This window comes from Maniola hyperantus, chromosome 3 (genome assembly GCF_902806685.2).
Source record: "Maniola hyperantus chromosome 3, iAphHyp1.2, whole genome shotgun sequence".
Classification (NCBI taxonomy): Eukaryota; Metazoa; Arthropoda; class Insecta; order Lepidoptera; family Nymphalidae; genus Maniola; species Maniola hyperantus.
The window spans coordinates 10,074,306-10,098,154 of NC_048538.1; the positions used below are offsets into that span (position 1 = coordinate 10,074,306).

Consider the following 23,849-nt stretch of genomic DNA (forward strand, 5'->3'; position numbering starts at 1 on the left):
GTAGTGTGGTGTCAAAACATTTAAACAGATGGGCCGTGAAAAGCTGGGACAGACAGACAGGCAGACACACTTCCACATTTATAATATTAGTATGGATTTTAAAATGCACTTATGTATGGCCGCGATTACACCTGTAATTTACTCTGTCGTTGAGACCGACAAAACGTTACATAGGCAATAGGCATACCTACAGACACAACGCTCTACGAAACCTCTTTCTAAAGGTCGATGTACAATATTTCCTGCCGGCTACTGTAAGTTACGTGATTAAAACTTACAGGTGTTCGGTGGCCTTATGAAGAATTGAAATTGTCTTGATTATTATTAACTAGCTGCCCCGGCGAACTTCGTACCGCCTAACAGTCGATTCGTTTTCAGGATTTTTTTAAAAATTTCTCTCTGTAAGAACCATCCCCGTACTTCAAGGAATATTATGAAAAAGAAATAGCGAAATCGGTTCAGCTGTTCTCGACATTTGCGATCAGCAACACATTCAGTAATTCATTTTTAATAGAATATTTATTATTCAAGGTATCTGGCCTGCCAATTAGAAATAATGATAGACACGTGGGTGAAATCGCGTCGATGGCGCTGGAGCTCCTCAACGCTGCCAAGAGTCACAAAATATCGCACAGGCCCAACGAGATGTTAAAACTAAGGATAGGAATACATACTGGTAAGACTTATTAAGCAAATTGAACTTAAAACATTTTCAGTTACAAAAACATCAAATCGAATTGTATATTTGGGATGAAGAACCGCTGCGTTTCTCTCAGTAGGGGGTATTCTATCATTCATAGGGGCACTTAAAAGTTTATTTCAGTAAAAAACTTTCTATTTCTATGTCTACGTACTGGCAAAGCGGTGATATCTCGCATCACGTGGCCAAGTGAATCCGGACTGGAGGTTTGGAAGGTTTTGGAATTGAGGTTCAAAACTGAGCTTATCCCAGTTATTGAGGCATAAATGTACCTAGATTTATATATGTAGCAAGTTAAAAGGTTCAGACTCCTGGGGTGCGGGGTTGCAGCCCATTGTAAGGGGCTTGGAGCAGGTAGTTGCCCTCGCGCCTATTCTAGTTAGTAGACGCCATACTGTCATTTCATTACCAGCTTTTAGCTTGTGTCTCACTCCGCGATCCGAATGAATCCACCTAATTTCAATCGTCGTGTTACATAATATAAATTATTGTGCTTCGATTGGCAGGCGCGGTAGTGGCCGGGGTGGTGGGGCTGACAATGCCGCGCTACTGCCTGTTCGGCGACACCGTGAACACGGCGTCGCGTATGGAGTCCAACGGGGAGCCGCTGCGTATCCACATCTCGCCCAGCTGCAAGCAGGCGCTCGACAAGCTAGGGGGGTACATCGTCGAACCCAGAGGCACCATTCCCATCAAGGGAAAGGGCCAGGTACGTTGCCATATCCATCCACTTACCGTATTTCCTACGCCAGTACCAGAGTGTGAACTAGATTGAGGGAACTATCAGTTTGATCCTGAATAGACGATATATCAAATACTAGGTTATGGGTGACGTGAAATCAAAGAAAAATGGGCCATTCATAGGCTACCTAGCGTCAATGTACATTTGACGGCTTCAACGTCACTGGCAGCCGTTTTGTTACCCTCCGTTGCCACTTGTCGTTTATCGAGCCCAGATTTAAATCGGATGTTCAGAACAGAACATTTTATATGAAACGATTCACACTTGTCGAAAACCGATTTTGTGTCAAAATGTAACTGCCACTGGAACATCAAGCGACCAACGACCAACGACAAGTGGGAACAGGGGGTTACAAGTTCCCTAACTGTCGTGAACTGTGCCAGTACTAAGTAAAGATAGGTGTGTGAGGTTATTCAAGATATTTGTAGCATGACGACGTTAGGCATGTTCAACTTGTTCACTTGCAAAATTTATAAGTAAGCAATGTTTTTCTAGCTCCAAACATATTGGCTGGTTGGTGCGACTGAGAAGGCGATTCAGAAGAGGCCGGTAGAGGGAGAGGAACGCCCGCTGTTCTGTCGGCCGCGGCGAAGTCCAAGATTGACTGACTCTAGGCATCCATCTATATCAGGTATGTTTATCTCAGTTGCGAAAATACTACTTTGTGATGATTTTTAAATTTGCTACATGCATTCCGTGATTTTTTGGGCGAAAACTTTAATGAATTGATATGTGTACGTTTTGATTTTAGCATGCACAAGTTTGTTACTTTAGCATGGCTGTATTTTTAGAGTTCCGTACCTCAAAAGGAAAAAAGGAACCCTTATAGGATCACTTTGTTGTCTGTCTGCCTATCGTGTATGTCAGAAACCTATAGGGTACTTCCTGTTGACCTAGAATCATGAAATTTGGCAGATAGGTAGGTCTTATAGCACACGTAAGGGGAAAAATCCCGAAAACTGTGAATTTGTGGTCACATCACAAAAAAAAACCGGCCAAGTGCGAGTCAGGCTCGCGCAATGAGGGTTCCGTACTACAGTCGTATTTTTTCGATATTTTACACGATAATTCAAAAACTATGATGCATAAAAATAAATAAAAATCTGTTTTAGAATGTACAGGTGAAGACCTTTCATATGATATCCCACTTGATATAGTCACTCACTACGAAAGTTGAAAATATTAATTATTAGTTCATGACCACAATTTAATTTTTTTCGTGTGATCTAACCCTAAATTCACTGTTTTCAGATTTTTCCCCAAATGTCAGCTATAAGATCTACCTACCTGCCAAATTTCATGATTCTAGGTCAACGGGAAGTACCCTGTAGGTTTCTTGACAGACAGACAGACAACAAAGTGATCCTATAAGGGTTCCGTTTTTCCTTTTGAGGTACGGAACCCTAAAAATTAAAATGTGTTCATGAACAAAAATAATATTAGTATTTTCAACTTTCAAAGTAAGATTAATAATATACCAAGTGGGATATTATATGAAAGGGCTTTAACTGTACATTCTAAAACAGATTTTATTTATTTTTATGCATAATAATTTCTGATTTATCGTGCAAAATGTAGAAAAAATGATTTTAGTTCGGAACCCTCGGTGCGGATTTACAAAAATTGTTTTTTTTTTATAGTAAGTCATATCAGATATGTATTTGTAAATTGATAGCAATAATAAAAACATTGAAATAATTTAGTCAAGGTACTTACACAATAGGGTTGTAAGTTGTTTTGTACACAATAGGGTTGTAAGTTGTTTTGGCGTGAGACCCATGTTTTTGTCCAACACAACATAAACTATCTGCATGGACTGTGGGTTTTGAGAAGTTGCTTTTACGTTACAATTTGGTATATAGTGCCAACTTTCGCCAGGCTCTCTTATTTACTAATCCTATATAATGATTTTGTTTACATATTGCCGTAACATAATATCAGAAATGGAGAAAATCAAGCGTAAGTGGCACAAGCTGTGCTTACATGAAATAAAGTTTTTTTTTTTTAAAGGTTATACATTAAAATAAATACAGTACGCGGCAGAAAATAATGTTTATCGACCTTTAGACGTTCCATCGGTTTTGTAGAGATTAGTTTTACGTAATATTTTCCGGAGTGGCTTTACTACGCACCATGTTGTAACGTAACAAGTCGTCAATTGGTGGTGTTGGTTGGCTAGAGATGAGGAGCGAGGGCCGCTCGGGCAGCGGCAGCGGCGGCATCCGGCAGCGCCTGCACAGCGGTGCGTCGCTGCCCGCGCCCGACGAGCCGCTAGCACGCCGCGCGCTGCACGCTACACAAACCAGGTGATTTCCCTTTACCTCACTATTAATGCATGTCTTGTGGAGAATGTAACACATTTATGAAGTCAGTGTGCTTAGTATGAGATATTGCACCTCACCAACGTTGATAGAATTCGAGCGTCAAACACTTCAGCGGTAAAGTGAATCGGACTACTGCCTTATTTTAAAGCTCGAGTTCATCCATACTACAAACAGCGCGGCGTTCCAAGCGGGTAACCTTACGAAATTAAAATCTGTAGTACTGAATTTTCGACTTTAAAACAAGATTTTTAGCTCTATTTTACTCTAATTTTATTATGATTCGACGGTCCGATGTTGGTGGGATTATATCAGACTGGTATCATATTATTAGTTTTTTACCCGACTACGGCAAAGCCAAAAGGAAGAATTTTAGCAGTCTGGTAAGAATATAAGGCATGTAACCACTATAATAAAGGCAATATTAACCCAACGCTCCGTGTTTGATTACGCCTCCAAGACTCCGCCTTACAAGTCTTTCATGCGTATCTTCATAAGCCGGCATAAGCAGCATTCGAAAGTAAGAGCTTTATCACATTGAATGGTTTGTCAGACGTGCGCTGAGCTCGATCGCGTCGTCGACGGCGTGCTCGGCGCTGGGCGGCGCGGGCGACGAGGGTGGCGCGCTGCGGCCGGCGCGCTCGCTGGACGCGCTGGGCGCGCGCGCGCGGCTGCGGCGCCAGAACACTACGCGCTCGCTGGACGCGGACGTGGCCATCGCCACGGTGTCGGCGGCGCTGTTCAACGGCACGGCGCTGGCGCCGCCCGACGAGCCGCGCCACGACGAGGACAGCCCGCTGCTGCGCAAGGCGAGCCTGTGCAACAAGCTCGAGCGCGTCAAGCGCAAGGTGCCCGACTCCGACTACATCGAGTTCTACAAGAAGTGGCGCTCGCTTGAGAACGTGGCGGACGCCAAGGGCGGCGCCAAGACGCCGCGCTTCGCGATCCGCTCGTGGCTGCTGGGCATCTTCGGCGGCGGCGCTCGCAGCACGTCCTCGTCGCTGCGCCGCGCGCCACACCTGCTCGACCGCGAGTCCGCCGTGTGAGCGGCCCCCCCCTCGTGTATATTGCGATATATGTATATGAAATGCTCTTGTAAATAATATGTGTAAGTAAAACGATGTTACCGTCAATTGTGAAATAAGAGTTTAATGTTATTAAATAATTTCTATTGAACATGGTCTCTTAATAATACTGACGTAGATCACTTTAGCGCTACCGAACGGTTCCTGCGACATCTATAACGCGTAACTCTCGCGTTATGTATGTCGGCCTGAATTCAGTTAATGTCTATAGTGCTTATATTTTATTATAAATAGGTACTTTATTAATTTAAGTAAGTTTTTAACATTTTTATAAATTAAGTATCATTAATTCGCTCACATCGACGTTGACATGGTTATCTATACTTGCTATAATTAACACAAATATTCACATAAATATAATTCACAAATCGTAATCCGGACGGGGTTTGACTAGTGGACGTGGACGCAAGTAACTCTGAGCCGGCCTGGGTTGCAAATCTATTTCTCTCTACTGTTATATTTTTGCCTACCCCGATTCTCCAGTTCTCTGGAAAGTGAAAATCACATCACTTCGAGCTGGTTTGTTAGCAAAATCGGTTGTCTTGTCATAAATACGTAAATTAAATACAACGCCGCAGTAAATAAGGTCAGCGTTTTGTTTTTGTTTTATAATAATACAAATATAACGATTATTCTTAAATTGCACGTCAAAATATTAAGTGGGGTATCAAGTACGCGCATCTTCAATAATTCTTGTAAATGACTGCAAATCTTCTACACGCCGCTACAAGAAAATTCACGCGGCCAAATTCTTGTCGATACTGAGGCATAGTTTCAAATAGTGTTGAAGATGCGTGGAGTGCAAGTTGGTGTGCGAATACAGAACATACGCAGGTTGATATTTGAAGCTACAGACAAATAGCTGGCAAGAAATATTGTACATCGATCTTTAGAAAGAGATAGCGGTTTCGTACAGCTTTCTCTGTCGCTGAGACCGACAAAACTTCACATACGTATGAGTGACTGCCCCTTGCCAAACTCAGTGTTTGCCCCTTTAGGCCGCTCGTCTAGATACGGCCACGGAGTAACGTAAGACACTACGCATCGGCGAGCAGCGGTATGCCGGCGGGGTCGTGGCCGTTGACCACGAGGCGGACGTCGCAGCGCTGCTCGATGATGGGGCACGACACGCTGGCGTGCTCCCGCAGCGGCGCTTCCAGCAGCTCCGGCCGCTGAGCCTCACCCACTACCTGCGAACGTACTATATCATGTATTCCATGCAAGGCAAATTCTGCATAGGTTTTACTTTTTATCCCGGAAAATCAAAGAGTTCCCATGGGATTTTTAAAAACCTAAATCCACGCGGACGAAGTTGCGGGCATCATCTAGTTATTTATCATTTTGCGAAACTTATAATTTAATGGACCTCTAAACTTTCCTTTTTTACCATGCATGTGGGCGAATGCGAAATTTATCGTTTTTCTTTCTTTAAATTCACTAACAGGTTAGCTTTATTTTCAAATCTCCGTACTTAGGTATCTCTTGTAAAAAATATTTTAATAAAAAAAGAAAAGGGATAAGTTACTTCTCATCTTCACATATCCTGGGTGGAGATGCAAGGTAAATTCAATAGATGTTGTGGTAAAACTTACTTCCATTAAATATTCGTCGCTTCGATGATGTAAAACGTTATCTGTGTATGATTCTAAATGGTTTCCCGATGCAAATCTAAGTTTCTTTGGAGATTCTAAACTGCAACATCTGCAAAAGGAGAATTTTTTATATTTTTTTATTTCATAAGTTATGAAATCGATTGGTTTTGAATCATATACCATAACCAATCTATTTTAGAAATGACGACCTTTCTGGCTCAACTGCCAAGTCCCAATGATGGTGCTCTGTGGCCGTAAACTCGTAAGTGGGGTTTAACTCCCAGCTAGGCCTATTTCTCAGACTCAAATTGACTCAGATCTGGTGCGCTGTGGTTAAATAACATCAAACTGTACCGAGCATTACCACCACTACTATCCTAACTCTTCTTCAAGTCCAAAACCAAATGTGTTTTGGACTTGAAAACCATTCGGTTTTTCAAACTCCTGGTCTTCAACGAGCTGCGGTGACCGCGTCGGTCCTGAGGGTCCCTCGTGTCCGCGGTCGGCAGGCGTTTGGCATAAGCCCGCTTCCCCGCCCGCGCAGCAGCCACACTTGCCTCCTCCCCGCATAACCACCACGGCACCTGGTTGCGCTTGTCTTTCGTAGATCCCTTTTCCTCATCTTCTAGAATGTTTCCGCCGTAGACATAAAATCTACTGAGAGAATTTCTTACCTGTGTAATCCTCCCATTTGGTTTTTCCAACTCCTGGTCTTCAAGGAGCTGCGTTGCCCGCGTCGGTCCTGAGGGTCCTTCGTATCCGCAGGCGGTAAGCCCTTGGTATGAGCCCGCCTCCTCGCCCGCGCGGCCGCCGCACTCGGCTCCTCCCCGCGTAACCACCACGTCACCTGATCGCGCTTGCCTTTCATAGACACTATTCCTCGCTCTTCTAGAATGTACCCACCCAGTTGGTCAAGGTACGCCTTGCATGTGCCACTGCAGTGGATTTTTAAAGCTGGAATTATACACACACATGTTTAATGTTCTCAGTCACTTAAATTTTTATGTCGGAATTTCATGGTTAAAAATTGATCCAACTAAATTAAATACTTACGAGCTCCTGTCGATTCAAAGCGACTGGCAGTGTTAACGGTATCGCCGAACAGACAGTACCTAGGCATCTTCAGGCCTACGACACCCGCGCATACTGGACCTAATGAAAGAAATAAATTGCTGTTTTGTATTTAAGGACACGAAAAAGATGATTTTTCACTGCTACGCAAATTAATTTGTTTTTGTGCTAATTAATTCTCATAATTTATTACATAAAAAGCCCATGTCACCGTTGTAGTTAAAGAGTATGAAACGTTATCAACCGCTTGGTCGTGGGTCCGATGATGTGACGAGAATGTGCCTTTTTATTAGGTTTTCGTTAAAAAATGACGTGCTTTTCACCACAGGAAAATGTGGTACGAAAACCGGCATATTTAAGATAAATTCTGAGATTTTATGTGTTATACGGCGTTGGGATCGTAATATTTTAAGACAAGTGTGAAATATTACTTGCTTTAACGGTGAAGAAAAACATCGTGAGGAAACGTGCAGCTTGAGAGTTTTCCGGATCTAATGTTCTCAAAGGTGTATGAAGTCTGCTAATCCGTAGGTACTTGGCCAGCGTGGCCTAGAACGTTCTCATTCTGAGAGGAGTCCCGTGTGAGCACGGGACTCCTCTCAGACTCATCTTTGGTCTATTACTGAGGTAATAGACCAAAGATGGGTTGAGATGATGTTGATGGGTTTACCGGAGTGTATCCCGACGCGCAGCAGCAGGCGGTGGTCCGGTCTGTGTCGCACGCGGAAAGCGCGCGTGGCGGACAGCAGCGCTAGTGCCATGGACGCCACCTCGCCCGCGTGGAGGATTCCATTGCGGATGGGCAGACCCGATACCTGCACGAGACAAGTTTGAAGTTTCCTAATGAATTATTCATTAATAACAATAAATAATAGCTACTGTGTTAAGCAATTCAATTAAAAATTCAAATAATTTATTCAAAATAGGTAATTACACTTTTTGATGGTCGGTTGTTGGATTTGTAAAATATACTTATGATCATTATTACACGAACTTAAAACTAAAGCTACGATTATCCTACATAAACATTTTTTTTTAAATTATTCAAATTAATTCAAGCAAATGGTACTATTAGTGTTTCTTTCAAGTCTGACTTACACTTGCACGGTACCTACTTTCCAGAATCTACCAACTCATTCTGTGTTATAAACGTGATCTATTCATACATCAATCATGTTAACAGTTGGCCATTTGAAGATAAAACAAGTCAAGACATCCACATAATATCTGGGCAGAAAGAACCTTTTCATGTGGGTGACTCGTATTTGCTTTCAAAATGAAATATTCATGGGATACTCACCACCATGTAGGCGTCGCCTATCGTTTCCACTTTGTAAACGTCAAAATTTTCTAATATTGAATCGAAACACGTATAGAGATCATTGAGAAAATCCACAACCTGCAATTTTTAAATAAATAAGTTTTATTATGAATAAAAAAGTTTAACTTATCAATAGGTTTCGTCACGAAAGTTGACAAGTGTCCAGCTGAATAAACTCGTTAGGAATAGGTAGGTACTATAGGTATAGCTCTTGTTAGAGAGTACCTTATATATTTCTTGGAATGGAATAGATATAGGTAGACCTGTATCTAATAATATACCTACATACGAGTTACAATATTGTCGTGTCATTTATTATCGTGACATTTATTTTCAGATCGAGTAATTTTTTGGACTAATCGGGTCAAACATTGTCGTGCTGCGTTTTTCAGACTTGATTTTTCTATGATTTTTCTTCATAAGTACCATAGAGTTATGATACTAGGTAAGTACCCAAGTACCTACTCGTAGGTAGATCACCAGAGCACTAGCTGCGCGTCCCGCTCCCGGCTTTCTTCAGGTGGAATAAAATTCCTTTCTTATTAGGTATCGAGTCGATTTGGGTTTTCCAGTACATGTAGACGAGTTGATAGATATAACTACAGTACGTGGCAGAAAATATTGTACATCGACCTTTAGAAAGAGATAGCGGTTTCGTAAAGCGTTGTCTCTGTCGTTGAACTAACATAGGTATGAGTGACAGAGACAACGCTCTACAAAGCCGAAATCTCATTCTAAAGGTGGATGTACAACATTTCTTGCCGGCTACTGTACGTTATATTGAAAACGGTTTGAGTTGAGTCATTCATTTTATCGTTTTATGTGATTGTATAATCCGACCTGCAGAGGCGTGCTCTCCGCAGACATGGCGGTGAAGCCGACGATGTCGCTGAAGTAGATGGTGACGGCGTCGTAGCTCTCGGGCAGCACGCGCCGCCCGCGCTTCAGCTGCTCCGCGACGGGCGCGGGCAGCATTTCCTCCAGCAACGCCTCTAAACATATATGCACGTGATCATTTTGATTTGCGGATTTCGATCATATAAGTTCAAGATATTTGAACAGAAATCAAGAAATCTAATAGAAAAAGTACAAAATACTAAAATACAAAATCTAATAAAAATCACACACATACACACACGCTCACACACACACATAAGCACACACACACACGCATAAACACAAACAATCATACACACACTGTTGTAATTTTATTTTATTATTGTATATACCTACATTTATTCTAACTCTATTCTGTTAAAATAGTTTAATTATAATTTTAAGTAATCTCTTTTGGCCTTCTGTTATACCTAGATTTAAATTTAAATAATAATTATGTATTTACGCTGTTGATTACTTTCAAATAAACAAAATTAAATAATAAAATAAAAAAAAGCATATATAGGTAGGTACGCTTCTAAATTATTGAATTTGAATAATGCCATAAATCATAATTACGTTACTAATTATTTACCTATTATACGATATAAAAACCCTAAGACATGGAAACTTCGATGCAAAACGTTTATAGGCTGCTATTGCAAGCCGATTTTATATAAAAAGTTGTTACCTAAAGGTATAACTTTTTCAGATTCGCTGCATTTCGCCGATGAAAGAAGATAGCATTACATTGCGCCGATTATTATTTATTAAGATACCTAGGTATTGATAATAATAATGGACTCCGATGATTTTCTGCAAATTGTGCTAATGGCGAATATAGACCTACTTTAGTTTGTAATCTGACCTTGCAGTCTAAAAACGTGGACATGCAACCCATATCAATGCTTTTAGCGAATAGCCATTATTATTGATGCCCCGACAAGCAACGCATTATCTGATGTTTTCCATTAGGCACGAAAGAAACTTAATAAGGACGCATGTGTTTCGATAAAACCTTCAAAATAAAGTGGTGCTGCTGCCTGCTGCGAAAGAATTTACTATTACAGTATCATGTTACTTACCCGTTTTTTTCTTTTCTTCTTGTAACTGATCAGTTCGCTCATCTACTAAAGCTTCCAAATTGTTTGCATATTTTTCCATCATCGCTATCATGTTATCGAAAATGTTTGGTTTCCTGAAATAATGAAAAATAGGCATATTTTAATAATTTTGTAATATTAAAGAACAAGCCAAAAATAAGTAAAGAACGATTTAAGAGACCTAATAACATAGCAAGCGCCCCGGGTGCGCTGACGGGATGCCGTGAAAACAAAATGTATGGTGCTCTGTGGAACGAAAGAATCCGTCAAGTGCGAGTCCGATTCGCATACGAAGGGTTCCGTACCATCGCGTCGTACAAGAAATAACACTTTTCAATTTATTTACTTTGATTTTTTTGTACTAATGCGTGAAACATGTACGTACTTAGTACCACTTATTAAATCATTTATTACTTATGGTGTACCTAATGAAGGTTTATGTGAGTTACAATGAAAATAGGCACAAGGTTTGTTAAAGTACCTATTTCAGTCAACAAATAGTCAATTTTAGCTATTACGACATCACATAGAAACGTTGATAGATAGGGCAATAAGTATGAGATAGATGCGTATTCTTTTATTGTGGGCATAGGCAGGTACGCTATATTTAGGAAGTATGGACCTACCCCGCGGCTCCTACATTATTTAATTAGTGCAGCGCAGAAGGCTAGGTTCAAAAGCTAAAAGGAGATGTAAGAGAGAGCTAGGCTAGGGAGAGAGGTGGAAACAGCTTCCTGCTTCACTGACAAGAGAAAAGTAAGCTCATCATACATGCCCTTCCGGAGCGGTCGAAGTCGCGTGCGTATGACTTTGAAGTCGGGTCTCTGAGCAGCCTCCTCGGCCCAACACTCGGCGCAGCATTCACGCACGCAGTCGAACCTTCCCGACAGTTCCTCCAGTGGTGGCCTAAATAAGAACCGACGTGAACATTAAGTACTTATAATAAATATTTTATTTAAATATGTACATCGTCATCTTACCTATTTAAAGGATTTTTTACAAATAGCTATTTGTTTAGACTTTCAAATGTCTAACTGTTGGTACCTACGTAATATTACTATCATGCATTGCCCAATAAATACCGTAAGTTTCTAGCCAAACATAACGCGACGGCAGCGTGTCAAACGCCACAGAAACCAAGCCCAATCTGAATACGAGGCATTAGTAGGTATGACTGCGCATTGTACAAAAAGCGATCGCAGCCGAACTTGACGAGTCCTTATAGACAACTTGTTTTGCGATTACTGTATAACAAATATATTATATAGAAACTCGCGTTCGTGCTGCTGCCGTCGAGTTTTGTCTGTCCATGCAGAAAAAACTATTGAACTTAGAACACACAAAGCGAGACACATACCTACCTGTATGGCGCAGGGTTGGGATGCGCGAGGCGTCGCATGAGCGCCGGCGGAGGCAGGGCTTCAGCTCCAAACGGTCCTCGTCGGGTGTGCAACTCGTACAAGAGCAGCGCAAACGCATATACGTCCGCCGCCGCAGACCCGCTGCGGACATCCAGGGACGTGGGGAAGCAATCCTTGCCCCACCCTGCCGAGCGGAGCAGCTCCGGCGCTAAGTACGCTAGACCTGGTGTAGAGCATAAGGAACATTTATTTTAAGGCTTGATATTAGAAAAATCTGAGATAAAAAAGCTTACGAGTAGTAGCTGGGCTTTCAAAGTAAGCGTATAATATAGTACAGTACGCGGCAGAAAATAATGTACCTACATCTGCTTTTAGAATGACATTTCGGCTTCGTAGAGCGTTCTCTCTGTCACTAATACCTATATCACGTTTTGTCGGTTTCAACACTGCAACAACAATGCTCGACAAATCCGCTATCTCCTTCTAAAGGTCGATGTACATTATTTTCTGCCGCGTACCTACTTACTGTACTTACTCGTGCCTACCTACCAACCTTTTGAGAACATCTGTTTTCAATTTATACTTAAAGTTCCAGAGCAAAAACATTTGGGTAAATCGAGCTCCATTAGCGAAAACCAACGGAATTCACATTGTGGTTTCGTAAATTACATGTTTTCCTCGTACCTACCCGTACTTAGTTTCCACGTAATTATATCTGTCTTTAACAAATAATTGGATTTTTACGAGAGATTTCCTGGATGAACGGTTGACCTATGATATAACAGAATGATACCTACTTACTAAGTATCGAAATTGAGGCCAAAGTGCGTAAAATCTTCAAATCGCCAATGTTTATAGCCTTTATTTTATAGCTACGGGTAATGGGAGCGACTTAAAATGTATCATAACTGCAAAACCGATGCATAAATGTTTCCTGTAAACGATAGATAACTGTGTTTCAGGGCTTTTGCAGATATTTCAGCACACTTGTAAATCCATAGCTCTGTTTATATGTAGGTAGGTAAGTATAAAATGTTACGTATAGGTTCATAACGTCACAAGCTTGGCTTTTTCAGCATATTTATTAAACGAATGTCGATCAATCAAAATCCATAACATTATTATGATGCAGGAAGTTCGTACCTACCTATCGAAGATCGACGAGGTGATCTAAAGGCCTCGTATAGTTCGCGACAGGTTGAAATGGCAATCGGGGAGGGAACGCCCCGCAAACCCACACATCCCCCGCGCTAACCCGGTGCGGGCGAACGCGGTTGAGGTGCGGGTGTACGGGGCGTCCCCCTGCGTTATACCCCGAATGCTACATCAACCTGTCGCGGACTATAGTAGCTATTGACTCTTATACATACGAACAAAACCAAAAGCTTCTAAAAATAATACTCACTATCTATGTGAGATCGCAGAGCATTAGGATCAGAAGGGGGAACCTCTCCTCTTCTGAATTCCCTCAGTCCAAAGTCTGCAAGCTTCACCACCCACCGCGCATCGACCAAGCAGTTGGATGGTCGAAGTGCTCCGTGAAACTGAAGTGGCGACTCGTGGATGAAGATCATCCCCTATTTAATGATATGATTAGATCAATTATCGCCCAATGGGGCTGAGGTGATACGATAAAGATATCTAAAAGGCCTACCTACTATACACAGCTAAACGTAAGATAAAGCATACTATGGACCCTATGACAGATAATACAAAGTAGAGCCTGAACATTACTTGACCAGATATCTACTGCAGCCAACTTACGGCTGCAGTAGATAGAAAATGTCGGATTTCATGTGGTATGGCGATAATTTCAATTCTGGTGATGATAGCCTAAAGTGGAGCGCGCCTGCCTAGAAGGTGCCTAATCACTCATCTATTGAAGGTAATTTGTAACTGGCGGGGAAAACGGAACCCGAAAGGGCATTCGTAATTGGATAATTAACTTTGGACTTGCTGCTTAATGAATTCGGATACTCTAACAACAGGTTTTATTAGATTGTAGGTAAAATTGTCCGTGAACTATTATTTCATTGAGATTTAGTTGAGGTGGGTACGTAGGTACAGTACACGGCAGAAAGTAATGCACATCGGCCTTTAGAATGACATTTCGGCTTTGTAGAGCGTTGTCTCTGTCACTCATACCTATGTGACGTTTGGTCGGTCTCAATGACAGGGACAACACTACAAATCTGCTATCTACTTCTAAATGTCGAATGTCCATTTCTCTCTGCCGCGTGCTGTACCGACACTTTATTAGGCACTTCAGATTATAGTTAACATACTGAATCTGATATGTTCTTACTAAGTATAACTCAAACATTACCTATGTAGCCAATGACGACCCTACTTTATCTATATCTTTCATTAAAATTCTGCAAGTTATCCAAGTTTATATAAAAGACAGATGACAATTCTTACTTAAATATTCAACAGGCAATAATCTATTTAGGAATCAGTCAAGTCTATTCGTTGTATCATGATGATCATAATTTATGTTAAAATAATTCCAATTGCATTAATTTAACAAGGCCAAAACAATAAAGATTTACTAAGTATGAAAATTAACAATAGATAAAGGTATGCTAAAATGATGCATTAAGGTTCTTTGGAAAATATTGCTATGAAAAGAAAATACTGAAAAGATTACTTACCCTTATAATATCACCAACGAGAGAGGCGATGAACATATTATCTAGTTTTATATCTTCATTTTCTAAAATATCCTGGAAATAATTAAAAATTTATATTTCTGTAATAATAAGGTGTGATAGCCTAGTGGTTAGGGCGTTTGCCTCCAAATCGGAGGTCGGGGGTTCGATCCCTTGGCACGCATCTCTAACTTTCGGAGATGTGCGTTTTAAGTATAATTAAATATCATTTGCTTTAACGGTGAAGAAAAACATCGTGAGGAAACCTGCACACCGAAGAGTTCTCCATAATGTACTCAAAGATGTTTGAAGTCTGTCAATCTATACTTGGCCAGCCAGCGCCGTGGTAGACTATGGTCAAAAAGTAAAAACCTTCGCACTCTGAGCGAGTAGACCCGTGCTCTGTACTGATGGTTATGAGATGATGATGATGATGATGATGATGATGATGACTTCTGTAATACGTTAAACCAGCGAATATTTAAGTAAATATGCTTGGAAGCTCTGGGAGAGACTGTCTTCAAGAGCTGTGAGAGGAGCACGCAATGCATTTGTCAATGAAAATGTGCGTAAGGTTAGTAGTAAAAGTCGGCCGCATCAGGCGCAATAAAGAAACGCTGATGACGTCAGCAGAGGTCTGCGCTAATAAGCTCTGCTTACGCATTTCTACAGTATCACATCCGTTATCGCTGACTTCGATCACATTTTCAGTACAAAAAAAGCGCGATTTGTGGCAGCGCACGGTCTCAATAAATATAGGAATAGGTACATGGGGCTTACCTTAAGACTACCCCTGGTACAGTACTCGGATAGAGCACACACGTTGGGCGGTTCAATACACGCACCCACGAAACCGTTTACGTTGTCGTGTTGTAAGTCACGCATCTGTGACAAAGAATAGTATGGTATAGTATGGTATGGTAGTATGGCTGTAGTGGTCAATAAAAATATGTAATGTGCAAATTCAGGAGTAGGATTAGTCCGGGATAAATCTAGCGGAAATCCGCGTACGGAATCCGCTACAATCCTAATCCGAATCTATATACCTTAAAGGAAAAGCTGACTGACTGACTGACTGATCTATGAAAGCACAGCTCAAACTACTGGACGGATCAGGCAGAAATTTGACATGCAGATAGCTATTATGACGTAGACATCGGCTAAAAAGGATTTTTGAAAATTCAATTCCTAAAGGGTAAAACCGGGGTCACAGACCGGGGTTTAAATTGAGTATTCCATGCGGGCGAAGTCGCGGGCATAAGCTTGTAAAATATAAACATCTAAAAAGTTTGAATTTTTGGTACTACAATGATTAATCAGATTTGTTTATAAAAATAAAATAAAATAAAATAAAAATCTTTTTTATTCGTATAAACTTTTACCAGTACTTACGAATAGTCGGATGCATCTACCACTGGTTCGGAATGCCTTTCCTACCGAGAAGAACCAGCAAGAAACTCGGCGGTTGCTTATACCTAGGTACCTACTCTGAAGTAATATATAGGTACCTAACTAGGTAAACTACTTTTTATCCCGGAAAAAGTATAATGATTCAAACGAGTGCCGAAAAATGACAGTCTGCAATCAAGGATCAAAGCACGTTCGTTCTCAGAATTCAGGCAGAACACTCGCGCACGTATAGCTGTCTCTGTATCCGGCCTCATTACCAACCATTTATATCGCTGTTACCTAGGTAGGTAGGTACCTTCTTAGAATCTCATGTCTGATGTCACTTTAGAAGTTTAGTATCGACCTTCAATCGTTTTGATTAAAAATTTAGATAGGTACCTACCAGCGGCGAAGAGTCAATATAACACGATTCCTATCGGCTTCCCTTTAAGAATTGGCATAATATAGCGTAAGTAGGTACTATTCACATAAATTCCGTAATACATTCGTAAATACAAAGGTTCGATCGTCACAAATGCTAATTTTTTTTTTTTTATTAAGTACTAATTTAAGTTAAAAACATAACAGCTAATGTAAGTAACATACACCTACAGTCCTACACCGTACAAGCCGTAAAATATCGGATTCCCTAGTTAGATTTTTGCTTAGTATTTATCTCTTTCATTTCCCTAGCGAAAGCGAAAGGAACGAACTAGGTCTGTCTCGCTCTACGGTCGACTAATAAAGAGCACACCAATTTAGTCTGGCCCAGTAGCGAATACGAATTTGGAACTCTGACAGGTCAGACAAATTTGACGTAAATAACTCGGTTGGATCCGAGTTACCCTATAATACCTCCAAATTAAAAATTATATTAATACTATTGTTTTAACAGGTACATGCTACTATTTTGAGTATTTTGTATTTTGAAGGGTGATTTGATATTGATACATTTGTTTTTGTGAAGCGGCCATGCTTGTTTGTTTAAGTTGTTAGTGGTGTTTTATTTTGATATAATAAATTGGGGATGTGATTAATAACTTATAAGTGGTAAGTTCACGGTAATTTTGATTCAGTTTGGTAAGCCAAAATCAGAAATGGCCTTAATTCACATAGATTGTTGTTTAACAGATTTCTTGTTACGTAACGATAGTAATTTTTCTAAATTAAGTTTTGAAAACAAAAATCGAACAGCTGATATTCTTTTAGGTAAGTACGTTTCCGGCTTCCCTTTATCAGATTTTCACCCTTCGCCACTGGTACCTACTTAACATGATATAGGTAAGTACAACATTTTGTATGTAGGTAGGTAATGAATCTGTCAATATTATTTTTACATATTCTTAAAACCATAGTAGCAGCCAATTCAAAAGCAACCAACCATAGAAAAAAAAAATCTTCGGATTGTTTCGACTTGTACTGGCTACTTAGAGGTCGTTATTAAAAACTATCACGATTGGTAGGTACCTACCTACTTACATGTATACTAAATTGAGTAAAACATAACGAGAAATGAACGTTATTATTTATTTTATTTATGTAGCAAAGGCAACATCTGTAACCCTAATCCTACTGTATAGCTCGTATAAATAAAAATCTTAGTTACACATCCGTAAAGTTATTTAATGTGCTTATCCTTCATGTGCCTTACGACAACATGACGTGAGCTTTGTGGCCGCTGTCTCTATTATTCTTGAGTCTTGCTCTTGACCATCTCGTATGTCAACGTAATCCTACATTTAAAATTTTTCAGACCAAAAAATTGCAAAAATGTACGCGACAGGTTGAGATGGCAATCGGGGAGGGAACGCCCTGCAAACCCGCACAGCCCTCGCGCTAACCCAGTGCGGGTGCGGGGCACACACCCCGATTGCCATTTCAACCTGTCGCGAACTAAAAAAAAACTATAACTACCTACTTAGCATATTTCTTAAGAATATACTTCACACGCCGGATCACAATCCTATGTGATTTGGGAACAAAATTTGCTGGAAAGGAAATCATAACACGGAATACTTCGCACAAAAGCCTTATTAAGTATATATTCTGTGAGTAGACGTAGGTAATTCATTCAAATTAAGTGGGTTCATATCTCAAATCACAGTACTGTAATGAACTGTTTGTTGTTTTGTTGTACCTGAGGCGTAAAAGTTGAATGGGAATGATTTATCTCACTTCATTCCTCCATGTAGGAGCTATTGTAGGAGGAAATAACGTATTTTGCGAGCGGTAGAGCTTTGATAGGCATCGTTACTTTCAGTTCTGTAGAAAAGGATTTACCGAGAGTCAGTTTTGTAGTCAGTTTTATTACAAATAAACCACAGATGGTACTTATATGTCACTCTCATGTTCTTCGTAGATTTTTAGGTCGCAATCGGCATCAACCGCAAGAACTTAGCAACATTTTTAAATTAAACATTATTATTCAAAGGAGTACAAAAATGTTGCCAAACTGAAAACAAGAAAACCATTGCCAGTCCCAAATGAACTACAAATTAGGGTGTAATTATTATGATTTAATATTACTTAAACATATTTTAACAGGATCCGTAGGAATACGACGACAGCTTGAAGATGGTCTAGAAGATATGAAGAAGATATCTATCTACTTACGAGTAAGTCTTCTAAAACTGTATGGTTCCATCTATCGAGTCTAGCAATCAATTTGGTCATATTATATTGTAGAAAACTGATAAGTACATACCACGACTAATTTGGTGTTTTTTTATCTGCGGATATTTCGACTCAGTTGCATGAGTCGTGGTCACGACGATAGGACCACTAAAGCACCAAATAAAAATAAAAAAATCGTGGTACCTTAGCCGTTTTCTACAATACATAGTGTCGTTAAACCACGAAATAAACTTGGTCATAATTTTTGATATCAGTATTAAGTAGGTACCTACTTAACTTTATGAAATATGGCCTTATACTTATATTCACATGAACTGTTTTTGTTTGAGATTGAATTTCACCGAATTAATTACAAACACGTAACGTACGTACGCTACGGTGAACGTGCCCTTACATAATATTATCTACCTAACAAAAACCTCGTAAACCAGCGTCTTATACCGCGTAACTTATGGAACATGAGCCAGCGCGTGCCAGACGTTCGTTATTTTATAAAAGCTGAAAGTTTATCTGCGTATTGTCCCCAACACAGCGGAGAACGATCAGCGACTGTGAAGTTTGGATCACGGTGGCTTTGGGAGATAACAGGTAATAAAGGTGTAAAAAATATAACGTCAATGTATAAAGTCAATTTTTTAGGGTTTCGTAGTAAACAAGGAACCCTTATAGTTTCACCATGTCCGTGCGTCTGTCCGTCCATCCGTCCTCGGTTAATCTCAGAGACTATTAGTGCTAGAAATCTGTAATTTGGCATGGGTATAAATATAAATCACGCCGACAAAGTAGTGAAATAAAATTGTGATAAATATTATTTTAAGGGTAGCTCCCTTACGTGTAAAGTGGGGATGATTTTTTTCTCATCTACCCGATAGTGTGGGGTATCGTTGAATAGGTCTTTTAAAATACTGTGGGTGTGGGAACATCATTTTTCGATTTCTAGATGCGTTTGTAAAATATGATGTTTTAAAGTGCTAATTTTTATTAGTCAACTGTCCCCCCCCTTTATCAGCCAAATGGTAGTATATAGGAACGTGAAAAAATTCATAGCAGTAGTAGGTATATATAATCAATTGTAAAGGAAAACTATCATGGCTAAGTAGGGTTCACAGGTTAAGGAGTTATATCTGTTTTTCGAGGTTAATTGTGACTACGGAACCCTACAATGCGCGTGGGCTGCCACGCACTTGGGCGGTTTTTTTTATATTTTCTTCAAACACCCTTGAACTTTTAAAATTGAAGAGGAAGAGGACAATACGCAGAGAAACTTTCAGCTATTATAAAATAACGAAGGTCTGGCATACACTGGCAATGGCTCTCTCTCTATTACTTCTTATACCTAAGTCTCTACTTTTAATATTTTTACAAACAAACTTTTTATGTTTTAGCTTAAAATATCATCTAAGATTGTAAGTTAGTTCACGATTTTTTACTCGTAGGTAGGGAATATGCAATCGCATTATAGCGACCAAGCGACCGCGTAAACAGGACTTTGCTCAAGATGGAGTTAGTTAAAAATTGCATTCCGATCACACTTAGCTTAAACGAGCTTTCTGTACTAACTTCGTTTAAGTATATTTTATAGTACCTACGTAGGTAGATAACTAGTAAACTACATTAAAAAGTTTAAGACTCAGAATGAAAATGTCATTAGATATTGATTAGGTACATGTACAATTACATGAGAGATCTTACTTTAAGTTTTTTAGTCGACTCTTTTCTCTTTCATTACGTAAGTAGGGGCATGGCACGAAAAAGAAAAACTAATAGACGTTGACGAAGCCCGAGATACTAGAGTGGCGACCTCTCACCGGAAAGCGCAGTCCGTCAAGGTGGACAAACGACATCAAACGAGTCGCAGTCCGCAGAGCGTTGCTGGATTCAGGTGGCACAAGACCGTGGACTACAGGAGACCTATGTCTAGCAGTAGACATTTACGATGATGATGATGATGAACTAGATAAGTAGGTACCTACTACATGGTCAGACAAAACCGGAAGATCAAATTAAAAGCTCTTCAGTAACTAAAGACGTCATCATCATCATCATCATCATCATCAACAACAACAACAACTGATAGACGTCCACAGCTGGGCATAGATCTCTTTTAGGGACTTCCACACGCCACGGTCTTGCGTCGCCTGAATCCAGCGGCTACCTGCGACTCGCCTGATGTTGTCCGGCCACCTAGCGGGGGGACTTCCAACGCTGGTCTTTCCGGTGCGAGGTTGCTATTCCAGCACCTAAAGACATGGTGACACTTAAGTATCTGACGAAAAATAGAAATGGATGGATATGAAGGAAGATACTTACGATTTTTAATTCCTTTTTAATTTCTCGAGTGATGTCGATATGATTTCTTCGCACGCGCTTAACTGCCAACAAGCGTCCACGGTAGAAAGCTACTTCAGTGAAGATCGCCGAGTATCGGAAGTCGAGGTCTGGATTTGAACTCAACGACACTTGACTTGAGCGAGCGCCGCCCGTACTGCCGCCACTCTTCTCGTTATTCCCGATGGCATTGCTAGAGTTCGCGTTCACACCGGCGCTGCTATCTTGCTGAAAAAAATTAGCTCTGACCAACTTGCTATATTAAAGTGTACCAATTTGGGTAGGCACATACTGATGTAGATTTATGCGTTACCTAACTGTAAACGTAGGTAAGTTCAGCATTTGATACAATAGTAATACATGAATGTATGTAAAAGAACTATTGTAAAGTAATAATAGAAATTAGAATTGTTTCATTTTCATAGATATAAGCTTTGGTGGAAATAGGCGCGCAATGTTGCTTTCACACAGCCCCAGTTCGAATAGGTATTAGTAAAGAAGGTAATATATTATTAAAGTACATATCTAATTTTGTCCCAGTAATATTTAAGATCTGTAAAGTTTTGGTGATTTTGGTTATTGTTTACCTTACGAAGCGACATAGTCACTAAGTGACTAAGCTTCAAAATAAAGAGAAAAAAAAAAGATCTGTAAAGGTATTATTTAAGTAGGTAGGTAGTAAATAAACTATCAACTTTTTTTCTGGCTAACGTTATCTATTAGCTTTATTTATAACGAAATCCCGCATGCAACACCAAAATCATGCAAACAACATATAGGATTTGCGTTTACCTACTCAGTTTGTTGGTGCGCTGGTCCTCCTCTGGCAGATGCAGGTCTCTAAAGTCGATCTTCCAAAGCAGAGAGTCGAGCTCCTGCTCATACCGCCAACCCCTGTACAGCGCCAGTGCAGCTAGAGCTAGTAGAGCTAGTGTACCTCCAGATGCACCAAGGGCCCAAGCACCGACATGACCTATGACATTATTTTATTTATTAAAAGCATTAATCAAAACATCAAAATCATCAGTCTGTACATGTCGGTCATAGGCTTTCCATAATGAACGGCACTTGACACCATACCCATCCTCAACCTTTCCCATCCAGCCATTTTGCTCATTGTGTCGTCGGTCTAACATGCTGGAAAGCTGTCTAAGGTCTGTGCTGTCCCAATCGGAAAAATAAATTAGGTAGGTACATCTTGGATGTTACAAATTTTTCAAAAAGTTATGCAGTTTTTACCTACACTATGCTCTTATGAAAGTAAGATATGAGTAGTAACTATTGGTTACTAGGTATACAAGTATGACGTGATTTCTAATACTTACTATTCTGAAGAAAATGTAAAAAATTTGACTAAGTATACTTTGACGTAAGATTTTTACACCTTTATTACCTGTTATCTCCTAAAGCCATCATTATCCAAACTTCATAGTCGCTGATCGCTCCTGTGTTGGGGACAATAAGCAGAGAAGCATTCAGCTTTTATAAAATAACGAAGGTCTGGCACGCGCTGGCACTCTGTCTAATACTACATATTCTGTAATTTTTTTTGTGTGAGTTGTGACTCCATAAGCCAAATGCTTATTTAAAAAAATATTTAATTTACAAAACCCTAATTATAAGTGTAGGTACCTATGGTTCGTTAAAAATGAAGCTGGCTAGATCATTTATCAATTCATAATTAACTGCTGTATTCATTTATCATACTGTTATTGTCTACAAATTAGTAACGTGCCTCGGGTTACGTTTATGGCACAAGCTTATAAATTATAAATAGATTTAAGTCAATTAAAATAGATTTAAAGAGATGGAAATGTTTGCAACATTCGAGAGTTCGTAATACAATTTTCATTTCAATTTGCAAGCAGAGAATCCAGACGGGGTGTTCAATGGGATTGTATAAAGTGGATTTGACGGCAAGTCAAAGTATTAAATGGAAAGAGGAATGGTACGCTTCAAATCGCACCTGCAGACCTTTGTGATGGAAAGGCTAAATTATTGTTGGGAACAGGAAAATGAATAAAATCAGGAGCTATTCCTGTTCTAAAATAATTGCATTCAAAGAAACCGTGATATGATGATTTGTGTGTTGACTTGGCTTATCTTTGGAACGAAACATAATATGTAGGTAGGTAGGTACTTTACTTTTATTTAAATGGAACATACCGAACTATAAGCATAAGCTTATTTTTTGTACATCGTTTTATCGATTTTTTTTTAGTTAAGTAGAATCGAATTTTTAATAGGTGAATGTATAAAATCTATAGATGGTAATAAATTTCCTCGAAACACTAGGCGACAGATTGGAGAGTTGGAGACACTTGATAAAACCGACACTCGCTATGGTTTGTTAAACTGCCGAGACTAATACCTAAACTACAGACATACCCTGATAATATTATGTACGTAAAGAACACAATATACAAAACAACACATAAAAATATACAATAAATTCGCATGTACCTAATTATTTATTCCATTTAATTTTGTAAACGCAATAAGTAGGTACTTCTTATACAAGAAAATGAAATATGAGAAAATTCTAAAGTCAATACTTTTAAAATGTTTTCAAGAAAAAGTTCAGATAGATCTCAATAAATCTTAAGCTTACCGACAGTTGGCACACGCTTTGTAGAGTAAAGTCAGTTTTATGAAAAGTTTTATAAAAGCAGAAT

The 23,849-nt window shown here is 39.7% G+C and overlaps 2 protein-coding genes across 6 annotated transcripts in view; one reads left to right on the forward strand and one right to left on the reverse strand.

Moving 5' to 3' along the window:
* Positions 1 to 4,939, forward strand: part of LOC117996148 (receptor-type guanylate cyclase Gyc76C-like) — a 33,518-nt gene extending 28,579 nt beyond the window's left edge. For 3 of the 4 annotated variants that reach the window (XM_069509272.1, XM_069509274.1, XM_069509273.1), the window contains 5 exons: positions 532 to 676; positions 1,207 to 1,409; positions 1,938 to 2,073; positions 3,622 to 3,748; positions 4,317 to 4,939. In XM_069509272.1, the coding sequence (XP_069365373.1) occupies positions 532 to 676; positions 1,207 to 1,409; positions 1,938 to 2,073; positions 3,622 to 3,748; positions 4,317 to 4,809 (1,104 nt within the window). In that variant the 3' untranslated portion in view covers positions 4,810 to 4,939. The remainder of the gene's footprint in view (positions 1 to 531; positions 677 to 1,206; positions 1,410 to 1,937; positions 2,074 to 3,621; positions 3,749 to 4,316) is intronic. The other variant, XM_034984150.2, reaches the window with a different exon arrangement.
* The window catches only part of LOC117996150 (guanylate cyclase 32E), a 56,679-nt gene continuing 37,762 nt past the window's right edge, over positions 4,933 to 23,849 (reverse strand). Inside the window, exons 12-26 of one of the 2 annotated variants that reach the window (XM_034984153.2) lie at positions 21,971 to 22,147; positions 21,157 to 21,398; positions 15,604 to 15,708; positions 14,827 to 14,898; positions 13,578 to 13,749; positions 12,173 to 12,395; positions 11,583 to 11,717; positions 10,794 to 10,906; positions 9,673 to 9,824; positions 8,812 to 8,910; positions 8,182 to 8,326; positions 7,494 to 7,592; positions 7,115 to 7,394; positions 6,441 to 6,549; positions 4,933 to 6,038 (exon numbers count right to left, since the gene is read on the reverse strand). In XM_034984153.2, coding sequence (XP_034840044.1) covers positions 5,886 to 6,038; positions 6,441 to 6,549; positions 7,115 to 7,394; positions 7,494 to 7,592; positions 8,182 to 8,326; positions 8,812 to 8,910; positions 9,673 to 9,824; positions 10,794 to 10,906; positions 11,583 to 11,717; positions 12,173 to 12,395; positions 13,578 to 13,749; positions 14,827 to 14,898; positions 15,604 to 15,708; positions 21,157 to 21,398; positions 21,971 to 22,147 — 2,276 coding nt within the window. In that variant the 3' untranslated portion in view covers positions 4,933 to 5,885. Of the gene's footprint in view, positions 6,039 to 6,440; positions 6,550 to 7,114; positions 7,395 to 7,493; positions 7,593 to 8,181; positions 8,327 to 8,811; positions 8,911 to 9,672; positions 9,825 to 10,793; positions 10,907 to 11,582; positions 11,718 to 12,172; positions 12,396 to 13,577; positions 13,750 to 14,826; positions 14,899 to 15,603; positions 15,709 to 21,156; positions 21,399 to 21,966; positions 22,148 to 23,849 lie in introns of both variants that reach the window. The other variant, XM_069509275.1, reaches the window with a different exon arrangement.